General features: G+C 41.4%; 1 protein-coding gene across 1 annotated transcript in view; it reads right to left on the reverse strand.

The window, feature by feature from the left end:
- TTI2 (TELO2 interacting protein 2) overlaps positions 1-26,557 on the reverse strand; it is a 193,755-nt gene that overhangs the window by 155,008 nt on the left and 12,190 nt on the right. Inside the window, exon 2 of the mRNA XM_069617966.1 lies at positions 17,402-17,588. Within this exon, the coding sequence (XP_069474067.1) occupies positions 17,402-17,588 (187 nt within the window). The remainder of the gene's footprint in view (positions 1-17,401; positions 17,589-26,557) is intronic.

Below are 26,557 nucleotides of genomic sequence, written 5' to 3' on the forward strand. Positions count from 1 at the left end.
AGAGAAGAACAGATAGCTATGGCTGAGTGTTTTAAAAAACAGATTGTGTGGATTTTGGGAGACTCGTGGATACATTGGTTGAAGGTGCATGCAGAAAGCTGTGAAGTATCTATAGATCTTGGATTCCCACATGTGGAAGAGCACTGGCATGGAGTCCGTGGAATGAAGTGGCTGGACTTGCTACCTCTCTGTGCAACTTTGAAGATCGAGGAACATCCAGACATAATTGTAATTCATTGTGGAGGGAACAGTTTAGGACATGTGTCTGGAATTTCTTTGCAATTTGCAATGAAAGAAGGACTTCAGAAGATCATGGACATGTTACCAAACTCCAAAGTATTTTTTTCACGGATTGCGCAGAGACAAATGTGGCTTCGTTCTTTCTCATGTGGTCCACAAATGGAGAAAGCAAGGCGTAATGTTAATAAGTCTGTTTGTGCATTTCTAAGAGATTTTGGCATTTCCTCTTTTCACAATGAAAATATTAGGTTTCGTAGTACATACATTTTTCGCAGAGATGATGTCCATCTTACCTATGCTGGCAATCAGATTTTTCTGAGAAATGTACAAAATGCATTGCAACCTTAGGTGTTAAGTATGTATAATTTTTGACATACAAACAACTCCCAAAGGCTCTTTTCAGAGCCACCACTTCCTCCCAGAGAAAAATGCAATGGTTACAATAGGGTAGCATTCCAATTTTTTTTATGTTCGCGAACTGTCCGCAGACTTTCAAGAAATAGAAAGGGCCCTGCGTTATTTATCTTTACTTCTGTTTTTTAACTGTGAAAGGCGGCTCTGAAAAGAGCCTTATTTTTTTTTGTGGTTATTTTGTATTTTTTTTGTTTTTATTTTTTTTTTTATTGTTTTTACACACGACACACTAGGAAAGGTGGGTAAGGGGGGACACCAACCACAGGGATAAGAAAGGGCGAGCTGAGAGAGGAAGATGTAGAGTGGGTTTTATTTGGGTAGTGAGCAGGTCTTCTTGTGCTCTGAGACGATAGTCTCAAAAGCACTGCAAAGTCGCTCCCCCCTGCAGAGTACTGTGTCACAGTACATACATACATACATACAACTGTGACCCTCGAAAGGTAAGGGTCATCAGAATTCTGTATGGCCTGTGAGGCAGCTTGACGAAGACCCTGTCCCAGAGAGGTGTTCCTTGTGGTGACAGGATCAGAAACGGAGGATGAAGTAGAGGCAATCAACCGACTACGCTCTTCGCAAGGTACAACCTTGCGAATGGCCCCAGTGTGGAATGAGTTCAGGTGTCGCTTCATGGTCGTAGTCCCAAAGCTATACGAACCATGCCTCCCGCGACTGAGTACCATTTTGCACTCATTGCAGGTGACACGGTTCGCACGAGCTTTAGGACCATTCCCATGAACATTAAACAACCGCCACACCCAAGAATCACGCCGAGGGCAGGTAGTAGGGTTTTCCTCTACCTCATTCTCCTCATCCTCTTCTTCCTCCTCCTCTCTATCCTCACTCCTGTTCCCCTCTTCAGGCCCTTGGGAAGGTGGTGGTGGTGGAGGGGGTGGGGGTGGTGCTGAGGCAGATACAGCACCAGGTGGCAGTAGTGGAGCCACAGAAGCCATCAGGTTGATGGAAATCTGCAGGTTGCAGCAAAAATCTCTGCTCTGTAGAATAGCCAGAAACACAATGAGAATGAGCTCTAGGGCGTGGTCTTTTAAAGGGGTGCGTGCGTGCGGTTCGCGGACATGCGCGCGGTTCGCGGACATGCGCGCCGTCCGCAAGACAGATCGAACACTAAAAAAGGTTCAAAAATGCACAAAAACTATGTGGAAACTTAGGATTAGTATGTGGGATTTGTGGTATGTGGAGTTTTTAATGAGAAATATTGTGGATTACTTGGAAATGTACTTTAGAAGTGTTCGGAGACACGAACAGTGTCCGCATTCAGAACACGCGATCAGCGTGGGCACGGTCACATGATTGTTTCATGAGCATGTTCGCCAAGGTAGCAGCCGTCCGCAGGACACCCAATGTATGGACATTGTTTTGCGCATGCGTGTTGATGTTCTACGGACAGTGTTCGGGTCCTGAACTAATTAAAAGTGCGTCACACGTAAAACAAACAGTTACGGACAGCCGTTTGTTCTTAGCACAGTTTAATTTACTTGTGCACAATACGGACAGACATAGCGTCTCAAGCACACCTCCATTTTCGTTTATTTACGAACAAACCAGGACACCACGAGTGTTCTTAGAACATTTTCAACTTGCATGAGAACATTACGGACAGATATAGTGTCCTCGGGACACTTACATTTTCGTTTATTTACGAACATTTCCGAACAACCGCGCTGTCCGTGGACACCTAAATTGGTTTTACCACAAAGAACTGAAAGTCATTACAACACAATATAAAAAAGTAACTTTATTTAACATATATAAAAAATTTATGACTGAGAAGGTGGTGAGAAACAAAAACAGGAGAATTAGGGTTTTCAATATAAGTGGGATCAGGTGAAGAAGGGATGGAAATCTCATCAAAACGTTGTGGTCCATGGATAGAGTTTGGGGTTAAATGATTGGGATATGGTGAGGGTGGGACAAGTACAGGTGGGACAATGGTATGTTGTTGGTGGTTTTAGGTGATCTTCCACAAAGTTCTTTAAATCCGTAAAATTTGCCATAAGTTGGAACATTTTGTGGGTAATGTGTTCAAGAGTGTTATCCACCGCTTCTTTTTCTTTGGAAGTTGCAATTTTTGTAGGGTCTGTAAAAAAAAAATATGTATATGTTGAATGTATACAAAATAATATTTATTAATTGGTTTATATAGTAAAGTGTGTACCATTAGGTGGACTATCTTCTAACATTTCGTCTTGTGGGAAATGGTCCTCTAGTCATTCCAGAGTACTACACATTTCTGTGAGAAAACACAAAAGTAATATGTTTTTTTTTCTAATATAGAAAGTTTATAAATATGAGTAAAATGAAGTGCACTTACTATTTCTGGTAAGATATGTAATCAGTAGTGTATACGTCTGGTCTTGCTGTTAGTTGTGGAGTGTCTGTGAGGTAATTATGTTGGAAGCCACTTTATCTTTTTTTGGTATATTCCATTTTAGAACATATTGTATTTAAATGAATGGTTAGTGTGTTACATATATGGGTTACATTTCTTATGTATTACTACTTATACTTTGTATGTGTGCTGCTTTATGAATTTGTTAAACGTTCCTATGTTATGATATAATAATTACACACACCCCCGCCCCCAGAGTTTTTAGGTGCTGGTACTGTGGTCCGAACATGTCCGCGGACCGTCAAATTCAGTAGAAAGGGTTCAGTATGTTCCATATTACATGTACATAAAGTCAAAGTTATTATTGTTAAGTTGTGCTACTAAAAAACTATGAAATTCAGTAAAAAAAACTTGTTAAAAGGGACGTTATGGTTAAGTTGCGCTACTAAAAGTAAAACCGAAAACCCCCTGAAATTCAGCAGTTATGGTAAGATAAGCAACCATAACTCGCGCCACCGTGCACTGCTAACACTAACACCCAGGACATCAAAGATGACATCACAAATGTCATTGATTACATCACTGAATTTCATAGGTTTTTAGTAGCGCAACTTAACCATACAGTCCCTTTTAACAAAGTTTTTTCACTGAAAATATATATTATATGATCCATTACTCACTGTAAATCGTATTTCTGATGCTTGTATCTGCTTCGATTCACATGCTGTGCATAGGCCGACATCTAGTGTATGCTGCAGTTTTAGTTTTTTTTTCAAAACTCGAAAAGGGGCGTCGAACTAGGGCGTGCCAGTTATACTTTCCCCAGTGTGACGTCAACTGTACCCATGATAACTCACGCGTGTAGGACCCTCAGATTGTATTTTTTCTGACATGAGGTAGCACGAGGAGTAGCGCGAGTACAGAGTATCCAAGCAGATGAGATAGATAAGACTACAAGTATCCATGCGCCTTCTCTCAGAGGGGTGGAAGGGCGGACGCATGTGAAACTAAGCAGATACAAGCATCAGAAACACGATTACAGTGAGTAATGTATCCCTTCTGAGGCTTGTGGAATCTGGTTAGATCACATGCTGTGCATAGATTAGCAAGCAGTGTTAGAAGAAGGAGGTAGGAGGTGGGATGTGAGAAGGGTCATGAGCGAACAACTGTCTTAGAACCGCTTGTCCCACTTGAGTATCTGTCTTGGAATGGGTGTCAATGCAGTAGTGCTGAGTAAAGGTGTGAATAGAGCTCCATGTAGTTGCTTTGCAAATGGTGTCAAGGGGTACATTTGCAATGAAAGCCAGAGTTGCCCCAGTACCTCTTGTAGAGTGGGCCCTCGGCGTAAAAGGCAGTGTTTTATCTGAAAGGGAGTAGCACAGTTGGATACATCTGACTATCCATTTAGAGATGGCACCTTTAGAGACGCCAAACATATTGTGGTTAATAGGCCTGGACATGCACAGATGCGAGTGGCGAACAATATTATGCATAGACCCCAAGCTAGCGCTGCGCAATATAACCGATGAGGAGCAGTTCAATGACAATGATGGGGAAAGAATAATGGAAATATGCATGCCTTGTGACAGAATGGTCCAAAAAAGAAGAGTGACGAAACCCCTCATGGCCACTGTCAGTGCACCACCATCATTTTTCAATGAGGATATGCAACAGGTACCCACAAAATGATGGACCACCAACCCCCATGATGTAGGGCTCTTACAAGAGGTGACGCCAGTTAAGATTAAACTCAAGCCTGTTGTGGCTCAGAGTAAAACAATATCTCCTGTCGAGGGAAGCAGAGGAAAGAATAAAAGAAACAATACATGCACTACTACAACAGTGGTATTGTGCCATCAAATTCCCCTTGTAATACTGCGATTTATCCTATTAAAAAAGCAAAGGGAGGGGCTTGGAGGATGATACAGGATTTACGCCCACCTAATGACATCATGCAGAAGGAGTTTCCCCTCGTCCCGAATCCCACATCCATTTTGTGCAGCATTCCAAAATCAGCCACATGCTTCACAGTGGTAGGCTTGAAAAATACTTTTTTTTTTTCTTTCTGTACCGCTCGATCCAAGTTCACAATACCGGACTGCATTTACCCTAGGGGGGAAAAGATACAAGCATTGCAAATTACCACAGGAATACTGCGAAAGTCTGAGAATTTTTAACAGAATATTGCATGAGGATCTTGGCAATATTGATGTCAAAAGCACAGTGATACAGTACGTAGATGATCTTTTGGTTTGTGGGGAGAGTGAGGAACAATGCAGAGCTGAATCAAGCACACTACTAAACCTGTTGGCAAACAAGGGTTACAAGGTGGACAGAGGGTACTGCTTACCAGGGGTACTGTATCTGAGACAATTCATATCCAAAGACGGCAAAAGAATACTCCCAGACAGAGCAGCAGCGGTACGCGCAACAACAAGGCCTCACACAGTGAAAGACATGCAAAGGTTTCTTGGCATATGTTATTATTGCGAAGCATGGATACTTGACCATGCAGCATACACAAGGCCCCTGCTACAAGAACTAAAGGAGGCACAAAAGGAAAACACATCTATCACATGGACACCAGAGATGAACACTGCCTTCAAAACACTAAAGGAACTGATTTGTACAGCACCCGTTCTAGCGACCCCAGACTATGAACGAGAATTCTACTTGTTCTCACACTGTGATGAACACTCATGACTGCTGTCCTAACAAGAAAACATCCTTGGGACATAAGCCACTGGCCTACTACAGCGGTACCCTTGACTCTGTGATGCAAGGGCACTTCGCGTGCGAACAGGCTCTAGCAGCCACCGCCTTTGCAATTCAAAAAATGGCTCCACCATTGTGATGGGGTGCTCAGTAACACTGTTTGTTGAACACGGTTTGCAATTCTAGAACAATCTAAAGCCACACTTGCGACACAAAGAGCAACAGCTTATGAAATAATACTTTCCAGCTCTAACATTTACGTAGTGCATTGCAAGACAGTAAACACAGCCACATTTATTACTGAGCAGTGCACGATAGAAGATATGCAGAATAACGCTTGTGCCACATATGAAGCGGAGGGTGATGACAATCCCAAAGCAAATGAAAACGCCTTAGAAGAGGGTGATGTGTATTTTGTGGACGGATGGGCATCCATTTGCCCAGATAGGTGAGAAGCATGTGGGAGCAGCAGTGGTGAGATTAGAAGACGGGGAGTAGGAGATCATTGTACAAAAACGTTTACCAATGCATTACTAAGCAAAAGCTGCAGAGCTTGTAGCACTAATTGAAGCGTTACACACAGCTATGGGATGTGTGGTAACAATTGAGATTGGAAGAATTTCGGAGATACTCAGAGATGCAGCGAACCAGCTGTACATTCTCATTCTCCCTGGTCTTGGAGACCTTCCTCCAAAATTCAGCACTCTTTACTACCTACTGCCTACAACAGCCCCTGCCAGATATTATTGTCAAAGTCACTCTTTTTGGATTGAACTACGTTTTCATAGTGTTCCCTGCTTAGTTGCAGAGCAAGGGTATCACGCGAGCTTTGTTCTTGCCCAATTCAATAATGTCACTGTTAGCGTTGCGATACTCCCCATCATACCAGGAGTTGACACAAGTAGTTGGCGCCCTTACTGATTTACAGGGTTTAGTGACCACCGGGCCCATCATCATCATACCCTCAAATAAAGTAGTCATATGTTCTGCAGGGCCATTGGGGCTAAACATAAGTTCCATCTCTGGCAGCACTTTCTCATAAATAACAGATTCCAGGGTATCCTCAAGTATTGTTTACCATTTGACATTTGTCCTTGTGCCCGGACACAATATTATGAGAGGGAGGGCTAGAGAGCAAACACGCTTCTTCAGCACAATGCTTACACAGAGAGGTCTATGATCACTGTGGGATTGAAAGTCAACCTGCAAATCCACTAGCATGGGCCAATCTCTCATGCGCACAAATACATAATCTATGTGGGAAGATTTAGTTCCACTACAGCAAGTACTCCTGGCTTGCAATCCACTATTGGCTGCCCCGAGCTCCAGATTAATCAGCATGTGATTGATTAGTGCAAGCTTGTGTGTGTACAGTGCATCTTCATCATTCAATACATGTGCAAGGGCGTAAAGTCCTCCACTAAAATGACAGTGTTTGTTCCGAAGTTTCTCCTTGGCCAACTCTACTTTATGTTTTAAAAGGTTGATGGTACATTTTTCAGGCTTATAGATGGTTGGTTATATAATAAAAATAAAAAAAAAAAATGTCTGAGCCTCACCCCTTGTAGTGCCATCACAGAAATGTAATTCCAGAAGGTCATCCGAGTCAGAGGCCACATGCGAGACAGCACCGTTAAATTTAGTGTCACCCCAGGGACTGCCCCTCACTCCCTGCTTACATACAATGTCAAAAGTTTTATATCCCTGCAAATGGAAATCCGTAAGGGCCCATGTCTCCTGTAAACAAATGATGCTAAATTTCCTTATAAAACGTCACTCATTCACTATTGTTCATGTTCTTGGCCAATCCTACTTCATTCCAAGACACCATTACATCTCCACCATAGTCTCCTGCCAAAGCCAACTCCACAGCGACTGGTGAGATGATATTTGGAAGAGTAGGGCCTAGTCACTCAACAGAGGCCTTACACTTCATCTCAGCTATAGTTACGGAGGAGCAGGCAAAGTCAGCCAATCTACTTTTCCCCAATGGGATTGAATTGGCATCAATCTGGGGTGCTGCAAACCTGGCACAGATAATTGGCCACAGATAATTGGCCACTTCTGCATGGGGGATAGACTCTGATTTCTATTGTATAGTTGATCGGTGGGTAAGATTTAAGATCAATAGCCAGGAGCCCTTTTTTCCCTAAATTCCAATTGAATAAAATCAAAAGCACTGTTTCTGGTTAAAATGTCATTCCACCCGTATTATGGACATACACCCCCCGCCACAGAGAACAAAACCAATGAATACACCTTCCCTGGTTGCTATCCAATTAGGTGCCAATCTCTTCACTTTGTGCAGCAAAAGAATCCCAACACCGCAGCCCTCCCCCTCCCCCCCCCCCCCGTCTAGTCCATGCCACCCCTACGGGCCAGATGCCCCTGGAGGAGAATGTGCACCTACACATGAAAACAGGTAAGTTCCTAAAACAGATCTGCCAACTCCATAATCAAAGTTACTAGCATATGATTGATCAGCCCTCAGCGTGTGAACCACCTGGAGTGTTGGAATCGACATAAGTGATTGTATTGTATGCTGTGAGAAACTTGTGCCATTAGGTGATAGGTCTAAACTGCTAGAACCTCAAAAGCGCGGGGAAGGCGGGGGCCAGGAATGCCGGGACATAATCCCCATGCTGCCAGTGTAAGGGCCCAAACCAGCCATGTTGGCATCAGTGGTTTTAGTTACCTTTGGCTCCTTGGCTGCAAAGAACCCCTTATCGCTAACTGGACCGTCGAATGGCTCCACATTCTCAGGCCTCTTCCCAAGGTCATCAATAAGGGACACAATCAGTTTCTTCAAATCTTACAAATCAGCCAATATGATATTACATTTGCATCCAATTAACCATGTGCTAGTTATGTCTGGTATGGTAGATGGATTGTGTGGTTCAGAGGAGCTAGCAGGGGCCAGTCTGGATCATTAAAAAAAAAAAAAAAAAGAACCCTTCCAGGGCAGTTTGACTTTTCCTCTTGGGTGAAATTTGGTTTGTCATCTACTACTAAAGGGGGGTATCTATTTGAAGTCAGAATTGCATACTCAGTTGACCTGAGCAGAAGAGGGCGCATAATTAGGGTGACTAGATAGCAAACTTGCTAAGAAACCCTTTGCACGGATTAAAACAAGAGGCTATATATAAGTAGCTTTGCTAGGGGTAGTCTCACATTCAACGAGAAGTGGCTCAGTGCTGCCCGAGGGGCTCACAAATAACCCCCTCCTACACCAAGCATATGTACAGTTGCTCGAATATTATAACATTCACCCGCCCCCTTTCCTGTGCAACAGGTTTATTTTTAAAAAAGGCCAGTGGATCCCTGAACACTTCACTGAATTGTTAGCCATGCAAGTGCCAATTACAGTTTTGCCAGAGTTGGGATTGTGTGATGAAATACCTAAGCCACCTGGCTTGAAAGTCGAAGATTGGTCAGCAGATGGCTCAACACCAATGGTACACAAATTCACACTGATGCTGCAATTATTGTCAGCAACTGAAAAAGAACACAACAACATGTCCTTAGTACTAAACGCATTTCAAGCGTGGTTACTTGCAAAACCACAAACATAACTTTTTGGCAAATTGGGGACTACTTTGAAACTCCTGAACCAAATGTGTGAAATGGCAATTTCAAGTCATTTGCACCATCTGCAAAGCAAAATTAAAAAAGGGGTAACCCTACAAAATATAATTTAGGAAAGTCAGCAATGTTTGCACATATGTAAAATAAACACAAGCAAAAATATTTAAAAGTTTATAAAAATAAAACAAAACAAAATTCAATTAAAAAAAAGAAACAGTTCCACTGTTCTATATTTCATTTCACCTTACAATTAGTATTCTGCTGCGTATTTATAAATATGGACTGTTGCTTTTTAATAATAAATATATTAAAATAAATATTTGGATATATTGCACCCCTGCCACCCCTCATTTTGTCTACAAATAACATGGAGACTGGGGCTACAGAGGAGATGCACTGAGGTTACCTATGCCTGATTCTGCAGTGCCACACTGTTGGCAACTGAGCCCCACCCACCCCCATCCGCCCCATTCCCTCTGAGGGCAAATACCGAATAATGGGGGGAAGAGTTGGATCCCAGCCAGAGGCACCACCAACGGGTAGCCAAGGGGGGCCATGGTCACCCTTATAAAAATGCTGGCCCCTTCCCCCACCCAAGTCCAAGATTTCCATCGGGCCAACCCTATGAAAATTGGCTGGGGGCGCCATTGATCCCAGCTAGCTCTGAACTACAGGAACCAGAATTCCTTGCTGCAACATCCTGATATTAACAAGTATGATTCAACCTTGCACACATGACGATTGCTGAGGCATGAAAGCGTGTGCTAGGCGAGCACCACAGGACTGTGAGCCGATTGCAGCTGGAACCCAGAGTTGTGCCCCTGCTAGCCTTCATTTTGGGTACAAATTAGAATAAAAGTATTGCAATAAAATATTTGTATATTTCCAAAGTAAAATAATATATATTTTTAAGTAATTATAAATGACCCCACAACAAAATAATCTTATTTTTCAAATCCTGCATTTTACATTACTTATATTTATACATGAAAGTATCTTCTATTACAAATTAAAAAATACATATATTAAAATAGAACTAGAAGTTAGAATCAACTATGTTTTGTATATGCTCATGTTCACTATAATAGAATGTTTTATATGTAATAAATGCATACGACTAAAACAAAATGATACATTTCAATACAAATGTAAATGAACATGCACATTTTTAATATAATGAACTCAGTAAAATAATTTTAGTCTACAACATTTTAAATATAATAAGTAATTTATATATTGGGCTGGAGCTAAATAAGTAGCTTAAGTAAGAACCCAAGTCATTTTTTGGTGTTAGCTTTACTTACCCAATTTTTTTTTAGCTTTGTAAAATTTTGTTTTACCTATTTTTTTTAGCTTAGGCAATCATCCCCAAATATGTATTGGGGAGATTTACTAAGTTAAATTTACACCAATAATAAATTGAACAAGTACATAAAAATATTCATATTAGAACTTGTAGAACCTTTAATTGATATTTTTCAAAAAGCTATGTTACATTAATCAAATCTAATTGGATTTTTAATAAAAACATTTGGTATTTTTAATTTGACTCTTTTTCAAAAGTTCTTATTAACATTGCCGGTAAGGGACGGCCATCACGGATATATTTTCATAAATATGAATAATTGTACATTAAAATAATTTACATACTCTATAAATACCTTCCAACAATGGATACAATGAACAAGTACTTAAACATTTAACAAACAATTGACAAACAATTGAAAAACATAAAAAAGAATTTTAAAACACATTTTAGAATTAGATTCACAAGAGTTACATTAAACAAATATTAAAATCATAACGTTAAGGCAAAAAAATAAATCAATACATTTTAAAAAACACATTTAAAATCAATTATAATAAATGATTTGCAGACAAATCATTTTTTTAAGTAAAAGTATAAAAAGCTAATTAAATTACACATTTTCATGATCCAAAATTACTAGTCAACAAAATATACATAGAATTTATATATAACACTATTTAAAAATAAAACTATGATAAATAAAAATCACTATATAAACATTTGAATTGGAGAAAAAGAAAATTACAAAGTAACAAAATACAACATACAGTACACAAACAAAATGTACACTAAATAAAAAATAAGCACTCTTTATGAAAATGTATTTCAATATATACACACAATTTACAAACTTGTATTTAAATTATAATAGTTTTACTTGACATAAACACAAATACACACATCCAATTTCTACTAAAACAATAATCCAAAATGTAAATCGTAACAAAAGCAGTCCAAATATAATGCACATTAAAAACATGAATCAACACAAATAATTTCACATTTTTATCACACACAAACATAGTTATAAAAACTTTATCTCCTTCACTTAATAAATGTTTATAACCCAAGTTAAATATTACAAAATCAAAATACAGGGCGAGTTAAGGTTACCATTTTTCATTTAAATATAATATTGTTTTAATGTATTAATATATTATGTTAGCACCCTGTCGTTATAATTTCTAATGTTTGTAGACTTTAATGTTTTGTTGGCTTAACCTTACCCTTTTGTAAAAAATAAAATCCAAATAATACATAAGTACATATTTGTATATATCGTGAAACTACATTAACTGAAAGAAATGTGTTAACTTTCCAACAAGGTCAGACAAAACAATGTTAGTATTAAGTCACCATATGCTAGAAGAGGAAAGCTATGCTTAGTAAGAATTGCCCGTAACGTGATGCAAAATGAATATTCCACCAATTGTAGGGCGACGTACCCTATCGCGTAAAGTGGGGATACACCAAAAGATAATCTGGTATGGAATGACTTGTGTGCTGGAGAGAAAGGGAAAATTCATTAGAAGACAAAGCCACGAATAAGCAGCTCTTTTAGAAAGTTTCTAAATGCAGGTTGGGCTCTGGGAACCTAGACCTAAGCTTTAGTCAATGTGTAAAATAGCCGATTGATCACAATATCAATATCTCCCCAACACATTACTACGGTACCTTTCTTACTGAAAATACTAGACAAGGTTGCCTATACACAAATTCAAAGACACCTTGAATTACATAATCTATTGGGATCTAGACAATCTGGTTTCCGTCCACTCCATGGAATCGAAACTGCCCTCATTGATTTAAAGACCCAACTAGATGAACTGAGAGACCAAGGTAAGACAGCACTCCTACTTGATCTCTCAGCTGCTTTCCACCCATGCCACTAAATGGATTGAATCCTTTTTGAGCGAGAGAACAATGAGAGTCTTCTCCCCTTCGGCAGCAGCCGACCCTTCACCAATCACGTGCGGAGTCCCTCAAGGCTCTTGTGTCTCACCGACCCTATACAACATATTCACTAAACCCCTCTTCGATGATCTGGACCTTCTAGGTATCACCTACACTAATTATGCAGAAGATACACAGATTATCCTCCCGCTTTCTGGGGATCACAGTAAGGACAGGGAGTTGGTGAATAGGGTGTACCTCATTATTCAGGCATGGATGGCATCCCATGGCCTATGCCTGAATGATAAGACCGAGCGGATTATCCTGGGCACGCAGGTCAATATCAACAAGTTAGGCAAGGACTACTCCATGTTTAACATAGATGGCAATAGCATTAAGATCTCGAGAGAAGTAAAAACACTAGGTTTCTATCTTGATTCCACTAGGTCTTTCACTAAACAAGTTCACACCTTAGCTTCCCCTACTGCTTATACCTGTAAACTAATAAGAGCAGGTAAACCCTTCTTATCTAACGATAGTTGCATGATCCTAGCGAGAGCCTTAATATTATCCTGTCTTGATTATTGTAATGCCCTTTACAGTGGTGCTAACAAAACTATCACCAAAAGGCTACAAAACTATGCCCTCAGAGCTGCTCTAGGCAAAAATAAAAAGGGAACATATCTCCTCTATCAGAAGCCAATACAAATGGCTCTCCACCGACAATAAAATACATCTAAAAATGATTTCCTTGACGCACAAAGCCCTCAATAACGCTGCTCCTAGCTACCTGATGGACAAAATAAAAATCTCCAGTAGGCCTACAAGAACTCCCAACTCCAACTGCTTGGTAATTCCTAGATTTAAAACTTGCTAAAATTGGCAACACCAGTTTCCCCGTGCTAGCCGCTAAATGGTGGAATGCCCTGCCACACAACTTGAGAACAGACCAACCTTTCTCACACTTTAGAATGAGTCTTATCAAACACCTCAATGACAAAAATATGTAATGTACTGCTAGACACTTGTGCTATGCTACTTTATCTGAATGTATATATGTATTATTAGAGATATATCGCAAATGTAAATAATTATAGTAACATTGTATAGAACTGACCGCCTCGCTTTATAGCAATGCCCTATCTCTTGATCAGATCTCACCCCTACTAAGTCTGTACATACCTATCTCTCTATCACTGTAAATTTTGTAACATTGTAATTCTCTGTAATACTGTATTTCTATGTAACACTGTAAGCTTTGCATATTCTCTTCACTGTGCCCGGTTACCCCTGGGTCTGGCGCGCATTACAAATAAATAAACTAAACTAAAATAACTAAACCCAACTCAATGGTTATGGGGTGACATAATGGTGAATTAGAGTTGGGGATGTAGAAATTAGTTAGGGATAGATGTATTGCATGGAGTTATAGCTTTGGTTTAACAATTCTTCCACTTTTAGCAAAGGAATAGTCTGAAACCTTAGCAGCCAGTTTTCTACTAATAAATCTCCCTTTTTTCAAATTAAGAGCCAAAGAACATATACTACAGATAAAGCCGCATTTAAATCCCTTACCATCACCTGATCCAAGATACGTTTCCTGTAAGAGCAGAATGTCGGCTTTTTGGCATGGGAAAAAAAATGATCTTGTGTCCAGTGCCCCAGATAAGATTTTGAGGTGGGAGTATTTTACTCCCCATTTTTAAACTTTGAGAGTAAATGTGATTTTAAGAGAGTAAAAATTACTTTTCTCCTTTTCAAGAGAGTAAAATGTATGCAACATCCAGCCGACGTTTGCAAAAACTGAATGGAAATTATTACTATGCTACAGCTTTCTGCATTGTGACAGAATACACCTTTCATTATTTCTCTAAGGTCTGGCTATTTGATCTCTCGTGTATATATTTAAATGTTGAAAACACAAAAAACTAGCCAATTACATAGTAAAACAAACATGATTTTCATTGTGTGTTTTGAGGTTCGATAGCAGAATTGTCTTTTGATGTTTAATGAAAGTCCTCATTTCCTGGAGCTATTACCACCTAATGGTATGCCAATGTTATGATACAACAAACAGTGCAGGGGGGAAAGGACTAATATCTAATCTCATGGTCAAATGGTTATTTATATAGCGCTTTTGGCAAGGTGCTGTACATAGAACATATTTATCACAATTATCACCCAACTGAGGTTGGTACTTCTTTATCGACCTCAAAAGGCTATCTTATTGGCTAACATCGTTCAGAGGTCAGTTAACTGAGTATCGACTGAGGTATAATAATCACAGTGCCTAGATGTTGGACGAACCATGTATGAAGCGCTACATAAAGTTAAGTAACTATCTGGATTATCAAAGCGACAGGTTTTGCTGAGTTTCTATTTCAATTACAAACGAACTATCATTTGTTTGTTTTTGAACAGCGCTTGCACTTACTAGAGAGTCATGTTTTGGATGTTTTAATTGTGATGGTGTAACGACCATCACCCTTGAACAAAGACTCTGCTGCCACGGACAGTAATATAGATATAGTAATGTACCCAATTGACTGCAAGGTTGAATGTACGTAACTAGACCGTGCAGTCATACTTTTAAACATGTTTTCATAATTAGAGTGTAAATGAAAAGTGTAAAAATGATCTACCTCTGCACGATTATGCATACAGCACAGGAACTCTCAAAAATACAATTGTGAAATACTGGTTTGCCTTCACTGGAAAAGAAGCATAATTTATTACAAAATATAAATTTTCAATTGCAACTTAGTTTTCCACCTTATTAATTATACAATCCTAAAATTATAGAAAAATAAATATGCACAGTGGTGTTTGCTCCATGAGCAGTAACAGCAGAAGCAGAAGCTGAATGCAAATAAACAATCTGTTTAATCACAGTGTGCAGTCATTTTTGAAAGGCTTCAGGGAAATACATTCTGTATCAGAGGCTTTTATCCATGGCATGGCTTGCAATTACATCCATGCAGACAAAAATCAAAAGAAGCGTTCTGGTTTGTGTCAAGTAACCTGACCTTAGCACTGCCCACTCCTCTAAACTGGTCGGGAAATGTAGACAGGAAAATAATAAAGCTGTCATATTTCCAAGATTTACATGCGTAAAAAGGCCAGGTAAGCACCTTATTTGGGAGGCATGCTTGTGTTTCGCAGGGTGCCAACGATCTTTGACATTTAATGAGTTTACTTAATATTCTGAAGTGCCACAATGATAAAAGATGTAACAAAAGTCCCATGCAGGGCAAAAACATTCTACTGCACCCTCTTGGGGTTTCACAGACCCCACAAATGTGCACAGAAGATCTTAGAATAGTATTTACAAATCCTCAAATCAACTGAATAATAAAAAGCACATTAAACAAAAATATGGAAGATTGAATTTGCATGTGTGTCGCACATTGGAACACTGCTGCCCGCACCTTTAATCAGACAATCCTCATCAATTGATCACCCCCTACAACTGATCTTATGATTGAAATAAACATCCACCTATGGCACTCGTGCATATTCCCTCTCCCTTCTCCCCATCAGTAATGCTCAATCTCAGTAAAATCCTTGATGCTGCCGAATTGCACTACCTTACTAACCTCCAAAGGATGCCATTTCCCACCACCCTAACTCCAGCTCTTTCTACCTTTCAGCCAATGACTTTGCCCTTTAATTCACTATTAAGATCCATTAAACAAACTCCTCTTCTGTGCACCTGAACCTGCTTTCACCTCTTTTACCCCACAACCTCACCGTCTGAGCAGACTCCCATTCTCTGAATAGCTAACCAAGTTCTGAGCCTCAGTGGACCTATCTGCTCCACAAATCATTCAAGAGCTAGTACCCATAATATGCTCCCCATCTGTGGGCCCTACTATCTTGCTTTGAAATCTCAGCTATTCTGTTTATACCTGAAAAACAGATGTGTACTAAAATTATCAATGGTATCTCCACTCCCCCACTTCTTTGAAGTCTGAACCAGTTAGTATTTCAATGCATCTACTATTGCGACACTAAATCTATGTGACACACTCCAATCTGGGTTCTGTAGGTCTGACTCTACTAAAAACTGCCATTACCAATGTCAACAACTCCCCCCACCACTTGCCACACCTCAAAACTCTCCTCTAGCTTCACTCTCCTTGACCCATAACAGGGATAGAAATAAAGATTAGAGTTGCAGGAGCTAAAAGCAGCTCCTCTTCCAGGCTACAAGCAAGAGCTAAATGGCTCCCAGCTCCTCTCAATTTCGAACTCTGTATCAGCAGCCTTGAAACGGAGCACCGCTCTCCTCTCAACTCTCTCTGCTCTAGGTAGACAAGTGTCAGCATGCACTGTGCTTCGTTACCAACTCTCTGACTGATCCTATCAAAAACTGTGCGAGTCCCTATAGTCAGCATCATTAAAAGGACAGGCAGTCTGAAGAGACCTGGGATGATGATCATGGTCACTACTGCTTATGAATACATTGCTTTGAAATAAAGGTATCCTATAAAATCAGGAAAGATTGTTTATTCAGCGCAGTAAAAGGAGGTGGTAGGGAGAGTGCTGTGATGGCAGTGGTAGGAAGTGCGCTATAGATATTGTGCCTGCACTAGCCAAATTGTTCCTCCAGATTTCTGCCATTAGTGCATGGTATGCGGCCCTTCACATCAGTTAGCAACCATATTAACCACCTTTTATAGCATACAACCTTTAAATATGCCCAGGTAAACTCAGATTGTATCCCAGTGCTAAGATTTCAATAATCATACAAGAATTAACATGTGACAGACCCTGTGCAGACTGCTAGAAGGTGAACATTATGTGACGCCACTAAAACAGGCTTGAATGGTAGGTAGAAAGAGCACAGATTATGGTCATCACTGTCCCGACTTGATAATAGTGGCAATTTTACTTACTACATTCCGGATAATGTGATGCAGGCAGCTCACTCCCAGGATCTTGTTCTCAGTCCTATGGTCATCAGATATCAGAAGTGATGGAGGCAGAACACTTTCCAGGAAATCACTCAGCCACGGGCGGGTCACTTGATGTAATGTCGAAGAAAACACATTCTTTGTAGCAGGGTTCAGTTCCCAGGTATCTCTAGAAACACACAAAAAACACAATTTCGAATGAGGTGGCTAAGCCTTTGTTTGTGATACTTTCCAGTATCATAAAGGATCAAAGCAACATTTTAAAGGTGGAGCAGTATGAAATAAAATATACAGAAATCTTTGACTGCTTTCAGTGACATGGGGGAAAAGAGAAATTCAGTAGTCATTTTTAGTTCTAAACTTCAAGTACACAGATATAGACTAGTGAAAACAAAGATACAATCAAACTGTACAGTGTGCCCCTAATAAGGGCTGTTGGAAGCTGAAGAGTTTAATTTCAAAACAGAACCGACTACAGTTCAAATGAAGCATCCATCATCCCACCCCCACACCATTTTCCCAGAAACCAACCCTAATTCTTCCATGGACAATCCCTTCAAGCAACTAGAAAGTTTTGACCCCCAGCCCTACAACCAATTTCTCTCTGTAACCTTTTTTCAACGTCTGTAGGTTCCTGAGAGGAGACATTGCTGTGAACATCAAAACCACAGCCGGTTGTAATTTTTGATGGGCGGATGTATGGACCATGAACCCAGTCCTTCATTACATGCAAGGGTGGCAGGGAGATGCCTCACTGACCGCCGACTCACAATTTGCACATACATTTGCAAGCCGGTGAGGCGGGTGAATGGATCAATACAGAATGTAATGGTACATTACAAGTGATAAGGACTTCAGTACTGCCACCACCCTCTAAGGTTTACTCCTGCCTAGAACTTCTTTGTGATTGAAAAAAGGTACAGAAGGCGGCAACGTGGAAAGGAGTTGAAATTAATTTAAATGAATAGGCTAAATACCCTAAATTTCAATTTACCATCTACTACACATGAAATGCCTGTGCGCAGAATACAACTATCTGTGGCAACTGAGAGATTAGGAATAGTGAAGTATGTAAGGACTGCATGGTATCAAGAATAGACAGACACGTGATCACAGTTCAAGGGTGTTTATTAAGCTATATAGCTAGGTGGGGGGAAAAAACACCTAATCTAAGCCTAAATCGAAGATGGGAGCAAGCTACGACCATCAAATCAAAATAAGGCAGTCCTAGTGGCGTATTGTCAAATAAAAAGGCCTATATTAAGAAAACCTATTGCAAAATCTTACACTAAATACAAAAAGAGTGGGGGATAGGGTTCACAACAAATAGAGAAGTGTTCACAAATAATATGTCAGGATGCAGTAATCGTGGTCTACCTTTTGCACATTTTCCGCACGGAACAAGGCAGAACTCTGGAGCACAGTACTCATTCGAGCTTTCCCAGCACAAGAAGATAATTCCGTTTTCAGCTATCAGGATCTTCGATGGCCAAGTCTCTTGCTTTGTAAAAAGTCTCTTGCCTTCGAGGGTCTGATGTATTCAAAATAACAAAAGTTCCTCTCAATATGTACGTTGTGCGATGACTTTTCACCCCTGTATTTTCCCTCTTCCAGGCTTAGCTCCCCAAATATTTCAACGATCATCAGGGCATTCAGATGTTAGCTTTCCTGCTTCCGATGGCGTTATATGCTTTGCCCTTGAGGTAATGATTCTTCACCCCTGGGTCCCCCTCTTCCGGGCCTCAGACCCCTCCCGAATATCTGCCACCTTCGGTTGGGTTCACTATGGCTTTCATCACAATTCCTTCAGCTTACATTCTCAAATCTTGATGTCTTTTCAAACAGTTTTATGTGGACCACCCTCCGCCAGGTTCACTCTTGCCAACACACTGTTTTTTGGGACTTTAGACTTTGGCTTTTCCATCAGCGTCCCTCCTTTGGGTTCACTCTTGCCAATCTCACACTTCCTCAGACTTTCTTATGATGTGGGATTCACTCCCTTATTAACGATCATCTGCCGGTCAAAGACTTTCAACCGTAGAGGATTTTAATAGACCCCTGTGTGACCACTTCGACCATCTTCTTGCCTTTCCAAAGGCCTTCTGATAATAGTAAGTTTCAACAATCGGGTAATCACCCAGAGTTTCGAGAAAGAGCACCCACGTGGTGCCTGGCTCATCTGCAGCTGGCTTTCCCCTTATACATCAACAGTTCTTTGTTCATTCCGCAATCAGCCGTTTGCTATTTTCGTTCAATACAGTTCGGTTTCTGTATCGGTCCTCCCCTCGATTCACTGCTATGTTGAACCGCTTGGCTTTCTTTGTATCGGGAGTCAAGGCCGGAACCACGGAAGCAGGCGTCCCTCTCTGTCCTGCTTATCAGCGTAGAACGCTCTGTGTACCTTTGACATCTGCTGCAGCACACTTGGGCTATCGTTCGCGGCCTTACAATTCCTTCTGCGGAGGTCTCACGGGCCTGCTCGGAAAGGGCAAGGTCGCTTCTCTCCTGGTCACCCACTCGGTTTGCGCCGTCTTTCTCCTCCTCTTGAACTGCCATGCCTGGATAGCTGTCTCGTTGCGCGGTCTGCCTTGTTCGTATAGTGCTCTCATGCTCCAACTTTTATCCCTGTGGGGAAGGGAAAGGGCCATCAGGGGTTTGTGATTCTGGTCAATTGTTTGACTCTGCCAGACCCTTGTGTCAGGATATGTCAGGTGAACAGCTCTAGAGTTAGTCTGCTGTCTTCTACGGGTTAAGAAGGGGTTTGTAAAAAAGGGGGAGGGGGGTTTGTCATGAGAAATTATAGTCGTCGTCCTAAGGGGGCTGGTCAATTCAGAAGGGTGAGATTTGTAGGGTGTGTGCATCTCCCTGGGGGCATTCCCCCCAAGCAAAATCCTGGGTTCACCCATCCAGATGATCATCCCCTGCTTGCCCGCTCCCAGGGTTGGGGTCAGAGTGTCGGCCCTTCCCAGATCACATGAATAAGGGCTTCCTTGGTCTGCTTGGGAGAATACCCCCCGGAACATCACAAGTACCACCATCTCAAATTTGGAATCCTGCTTAAAACGTTCAATTTGACCAAATGCATTCCTGCAAATGGACATCAGAAATGACTCTTGTGAACTATGACCACATGGTGAGGGGTTTGGCCAATTTGACCGAAATATTTTACTGTATGGGCTAGTTGACCAAATTTAGGCTGTACAAAACGATCGTACAGCCAAAAAGTCAGTCAGCTATGACACACTGTTCCATTATAGCAAACAAGGGGAACGAGGGTTGCTGGGGTGGCCCCTACTCCCCTTTCTTGCTATAATGGGAAAAGGGAGTTGCGGGGTGTCCCCTGCTTCCGGGACATTGGAAGCGGGACCTCAAAACTGAAAGGGACCCTGCGGCGTCAGTTCTGACTCGTGTTGCAGGGACCGAACTGACACTGTAGGGTCAGAATGAAGGCAGCTACTGAAAGGTAAGAGAGACGAGGGTGGGGATGGGTGAAGGGCGTGGATTAGTTGATTTTGGCCGCAGCAAAATCAGGTTTGCAGTAAATCTGACTATGGTCAATTCCGCCGCAACCAATTATGCTGCAGTCAAATCATACCAATCCATGGAAGATAATAACATAGTTGTATTTATGCAATTATGTTTCTACTACTTTCTGGTTTTTAACGATCAGGACTTCTTTTGGTGGTCCAACATTACAGGACTAGGGAACGGGTTAGTCTGAGGCGTTCATGGTGGGGGGGGTGCAAGATTTTTGTTGCATAGCTTGTTTTTTTGATTTTCCGCTGCAACTATAAAATCCCTTTAACAATGTTTTTTCACTGAATTTCGCAGGTTTGTATTAGTGCAAATTTAAAGAACTATAAATCTCCCTTCAAAAAATGTTTTTGCAGCGCATACCAAAGTGTGCCACTTTCAGCAGCTCATGTTGAGGATGCAAGCCATGCGTGAATTGAGGCCTCCAGATAAGGTGAATACCAGGCCTTTTTTTTTTTTTAACACATGAAAATCTTGCAAATACGACATCTTTATTATTTCTCTGGGTACATTTACACATAGGTTTAGATCAGAGGGCTGCACAAAGGTCAGGTTACTTGAAAGAAACTAGGAGGCGTCTTTTGATTGTTATCTACATGGATGTAATTGCAAATTGATGTAATTGCAAGCCACCTCTGAAACAGAATATATTTCTCTGAAGCCTTTTAAAAAAAGAAACTGCACACTGTGATAAAGGGAATAGTTTCTTTCCATTCAGCTTTAGAAGCACCGTGCATAATTCCATGGAATTTTAGGATTGTATAATTAGATGGAAAACTAAGTCGCAATTGAGAATTAATATTTTTAACAAATGATACTTTTGATACTTTTTTCCAGTGAAAGCAAACCAGTATTGCACAATTGTATTTTTCAGAGTTCTGGTGCTGTGTGCATAATCATGCGGAGGAAGATCAATTTTATACTAATAATTTAATTTACACTGTAATTATAAGTGTGTAAAATGATGACTATGCATAGTCTACTTTACATCTATTCAACCTTGCAGTAAATGGGTTACATTACTATAAATGGTCAGTGGCAGAGTATTTGGTCAAGGGTGAGTGATTGTCATTTCACCAATCACAGGTGTTCTAGCCTACAATTAAAACATCCAAAACCTGACTTTCCAGGAAGTGCAAACACTGTTCAAAAACAAACCAATGAAAGGTACATTTGTAATTGAAATAGAAACTCATCAAAACCTGTCCCTGTGATAATCCAGATAGGTATTTAACTTCATGTAGTGTCAACATCTAGGTACTGCGATTATTATACTCAGTCCATACTCCGTTAACCAACCTCTGAAGGATGTTAGCCAATAAGATAGCTCAGCCGGTTGAGTATTCATTGCTGCAATATGTGCGTGATCGGTTAGGTTGCAGGCTCGAATCCCGGCAAATCCAACTCAGCTTTTCATCCTTTCGAGGTTGATAAAGGAGTACCGACTTTGGTTTTGTGATAATTGTGATAAATATGTTCTATGTACAGCGCTTGGCCAAAAGCGCTATACAAATAACCATTTGACCATTAGATTAGATGTAGAATTTAGCATGGAGTCATTGCCTCTCTGCACTGTTGTATCATAACATTGGCATACCATTAGGTAGAAATAGCTCCAGAAAATGCTATCGAGCCTCAAAACGCACAATACAATTCATGTTTGCTTTTACTATGTAATTGGCTAGGTTTTTAACATTTAAATATATACAGGAGAGATCAAATGGCCAGACCTTAGAGAAATAATGAAAGGTGTATTCTGTCACAATGCAGAAAGCTGCCGTATGGTAATGATTTCCATACAGTTTGTGCATGCGTCGGCTGGATGTCACATACATTTTACTCTCTTACAAAGGAGAAAAGTAATTTTTACTCTCTTAAAATCACATTTACTGTCAAAGTTTAAAAACGGGGAGTAAAATACTCCCACCTCAAAATCTGATCTGGAGCACTGTGTGAATTGCTCAAACATGACCCAGCCCCACCAAGCCACCAACAATAGCCACTGGACCTAGCCTACAAACCGGTGCAGTTCATACTATACCATAATGGGTTTGTGTGCCACTGTCCACGGCTTGTGGACATGGCCACAAACCCAGGGGCGTGGGCTTCAGAGATGTTGTTGGCCCTGTGAAGCAACCCGCAGCAGAGATTAGGCCAGGCCTGCAGCCTGACCCCCTGGCCACTATAGCCCAATTAGGGGACAGTGCCCTCTGCCCATGTCTTGCGTACATGGCCATTGGCCCAATCCCTGGACCATGAGGTTCAGCCATGTTGCCTGCCCCACAAATAAACCCACAGTAAACATTGTCAACCGCCTGTCTGGCAGAGTGGGCACCAGTGCTTAATAATGGGATTGTAACGCCACTGTTCATAGCTTGCATGAGTGCTGTGCAACGCCTTCCAGTGAACCAATCTCGCTGAAACTTAAATGGACTCCTGCTGGACCTCCAGAAGTAAGATTCCACTCCTTGAAGTCCCCTTACCAGAGTTCTAGAACAAGCTAGCGAGGCGAATTGATCAGAATACAACCATTCTGAATCTGCTTCCTTGAAAAGGGCGCCAAATCCACAGAGTTGTGAGAAGCACTGAAGAATCCTCTACTGGGAGCCTTTCCTCTGGACTGCTGCTACAATTTCCCACCCAGTGTCCATCTGCAAGCTCTTCTTCACTGCTGAGGTACTGTGTGGCTTGTGGTAATACTTACCTAAAGTCTTTGTGCCACTCCTGTGTGCTTAGCGTGGTGATTTGTGTAGTTGGGAGATCGCCCATACCGTTTGCCCAGGCCTGATGCTGGAACGCATCTAGGGAGCCTTCTACGAGGTCCCCAAACACTTTTACCAACTCTTAAGTCTGCTACTTGTTAGCTGAGAAATACTCCGGAACTCTAACTTTCTTAAAGTTTATGCCTCATACTGTTGGCCACTCGACCACCAGTGTCCCCCTTCTGCCTCTGAGAAGAAACATGCCATGGATTAGGGAAGGACTTTTAAAGTATAAGGGTTCTGTAAAGAAAATATAACAAGTGTTGCAAAGTACTTACTTGCTATGTGTTGGTGCTGTAACTGTATATTCCTGAAACAGAATAAGTTAACTTTAAAGTTATTACTTACCTGTGAATTGCTTACTGCCATTCCGAAAATTATTACAAAGTTATTTACTTACCTTTGAGTTGTGTTGCATTATTCTAGAAAGTAATGTTAGTGTAACTGCATATTCCTGAAATAGAATAGGTTACAAGTGTTGCAAAGTACTTCCCACTATTATGGAAGGGTAACTGTATTATTCCTTAGTATTGTAATTTACTTGCTTGCAATGTTAGTAGTATAACCAGCCCTACAGATAAGGGGGTGTATCGGCCAATTTTACTCCTCCAATATAGGCAAATGCTCCCCAAAGATTACAATTGGGAGTAAAAATACACACAAAAAAAATAGGAACAGACAAGTAGAATCGTGTGCCCCTGCTTTCACCCACACAGCTCAATTGATACGTTTGGACCAGTAGTGCATGTAGTACTGTTGGGGTGGAAATGAGTCTATCCCACCACCCTAGGCGCTTTAAAGTGACGCGAATCCCATATGAAATAGTGTAGTTACAAGGGGGATGCTGGAGGGGGGTGGGGGGGGTTAGAGAAGAGGACCGTGCTATGAAATATCGGCACAGATATAATATAGCGCGAATGATAGATACATAAACCCAGGGTGCGCCCTTAGAATGGAACGCCATTTTGTAGTTATGGTGGATGCATGGTCTTGCATAGACGCACAGCATAACTTTAGCTCCATGGAAGAACTGGAAGAACTCGGCTAGGCCCAGATCATTCTGACGAGATGAGTCCGCACAGCCAGTTCTCAGGGAAGCTGCCCATTGTCCCTCCATTGTTGCAATTACTCAGTCTCACAGGAGGAATGGCCCCTGAAAGGCCGTGAGACAACACCAGGCTCCTCACAGTGGCCATTCATCACAGCCAAACTGTCAGCAGGCCTCCAACCCATACCCAGCCTACTCCATGGCCCACACCACCACCCGAACCCCACATCCCTGCATTCCCAAATCGTAAACCAACTGGCCATAATAGATCTATTCATGTGCGACTGTTTCACCTCTCCACATAAATACATCCTTTGTAACACGAGTTAGAGGGAGGGATAAATTATAGATCAAAACAAGGGTGGGGGACGGGTGCGAGAGGTGCGCCATCAACAAAGCACAGAATGTGTGGGTCAGCTTGACTATTTCTTCCTCCCTTCCCCCTGGCATCAGTTCCTGAGCATCCCAGGTGCATGCCATAGCAATGTAGTATTAGGCTTAACGCATCATAGACGTTTTTGATAATATAACTTATGAGAGACCTGACTTTCACTCTGTGGAGAGGTGAGCCCAGCTGACCCACGTGGTGACTGACAGACAACGGAGAAGCTAACCAATCGTAGCCTGGCATCCCTCATGGAGCAGGCCCATGTATAATTGTCTCACCAATCAGCAATGTCAGTATTTACTGCATACCAATGACGTTTCCTCCCCTTTTGAACCACTACTTGTATTAAGTGAAGCCAGAATGTTCTCGAGCAGCAGAGTTCTTTGAAGATATTTTTGTGTTCTGTACAATTAAAACTCGTTATCCTTGCAAGCCATCTCCTGGCCTATTTCCATAGAGGGTTGTAGTCATTTTAGGCTGAGCGTAAACAGGGAATTACCATCATTTGGTCACGCTGCCGACGTGATCCCAACATCTCCATACCTGCGGAGGTATCCAAGCGGCCTCTCTGGAAGGGCCACACCCATCTACAGCGACCAGTCCCAAAACGTGTACACTGAGTGGCCTTGTGGGAGCCGTCTTTGCAGGATCCCGCCTACTCTTTGGACCGGGGTGCGGCCCCAAAGAGAGGTCCAGGCCGGTTGTGGAACCCCATGAACGGAGTTTTTCGGGAGAATGTGTGCACGTGAGTATGGCCTGCAAGGGATAACAAAGTAGGGGTGAATGTATAAAGCAGTTTGAACAGTGTAAACAAGCAGTGATTGAAATTGAGAGCGTGCCATATTTGTAGAGTGTGTTGATTTCTTTTTTGGTTTTTAATAATTTGAGGATATTAAGGAAAAGGAAAACAGAATAGGGGGAGTCACACCCCACCCGAGTCAGGGGGGGAGGCGCGGCGCCACATATGCACTGTATTGTCCAGTGTGTGAAAAATACAAGAACAAATATAGGAGCTCTGTATACTTACAGACCTCAGGAACAATAGTGGTTGTTGTTTGTACTTGTTATTTTAGTTTGTTTTGTTAGTGTATTTTATGTCAAAAGGAGGCGGCCTGTGAGGGGCGGGTACATTGAGCGTGTGGGGGCATGAAAGGAGAGTGTGAGGTTTAAGTGTATAAAGCTCTTGAGGGGGATAATGGGGTGTGGAATTGAACAGACGATTATTTGGGGGTTTAATCGATGATATTGGACTGTATTGCTGACAAAATCGAATTGCATATTTTTTAAACTATCGTTCAATTGTGGCACAGTAGCACAGGCATAGCCCCACTACCCGACACATGAAAGACACGACTATGGGGGTAGAAACGCCCCTAGACCACTTATGCAAGCCCCTACCCCTGTAC

This window comes from Ambystoma mexicanum, chromosome 10 (genome assembly GCF_040938575.1).
Source record: "Ambystoma mexicanum isolate Mex_15411 chromosome 10, UKY_AmexF1_1, whole genome shotgun sequence".
NCBI lineage: Eukaryota > Metazoa > Chordata > Amphibia > Caudata > Ambystomatidae > Ambystoma > Ambystoma mexicanum.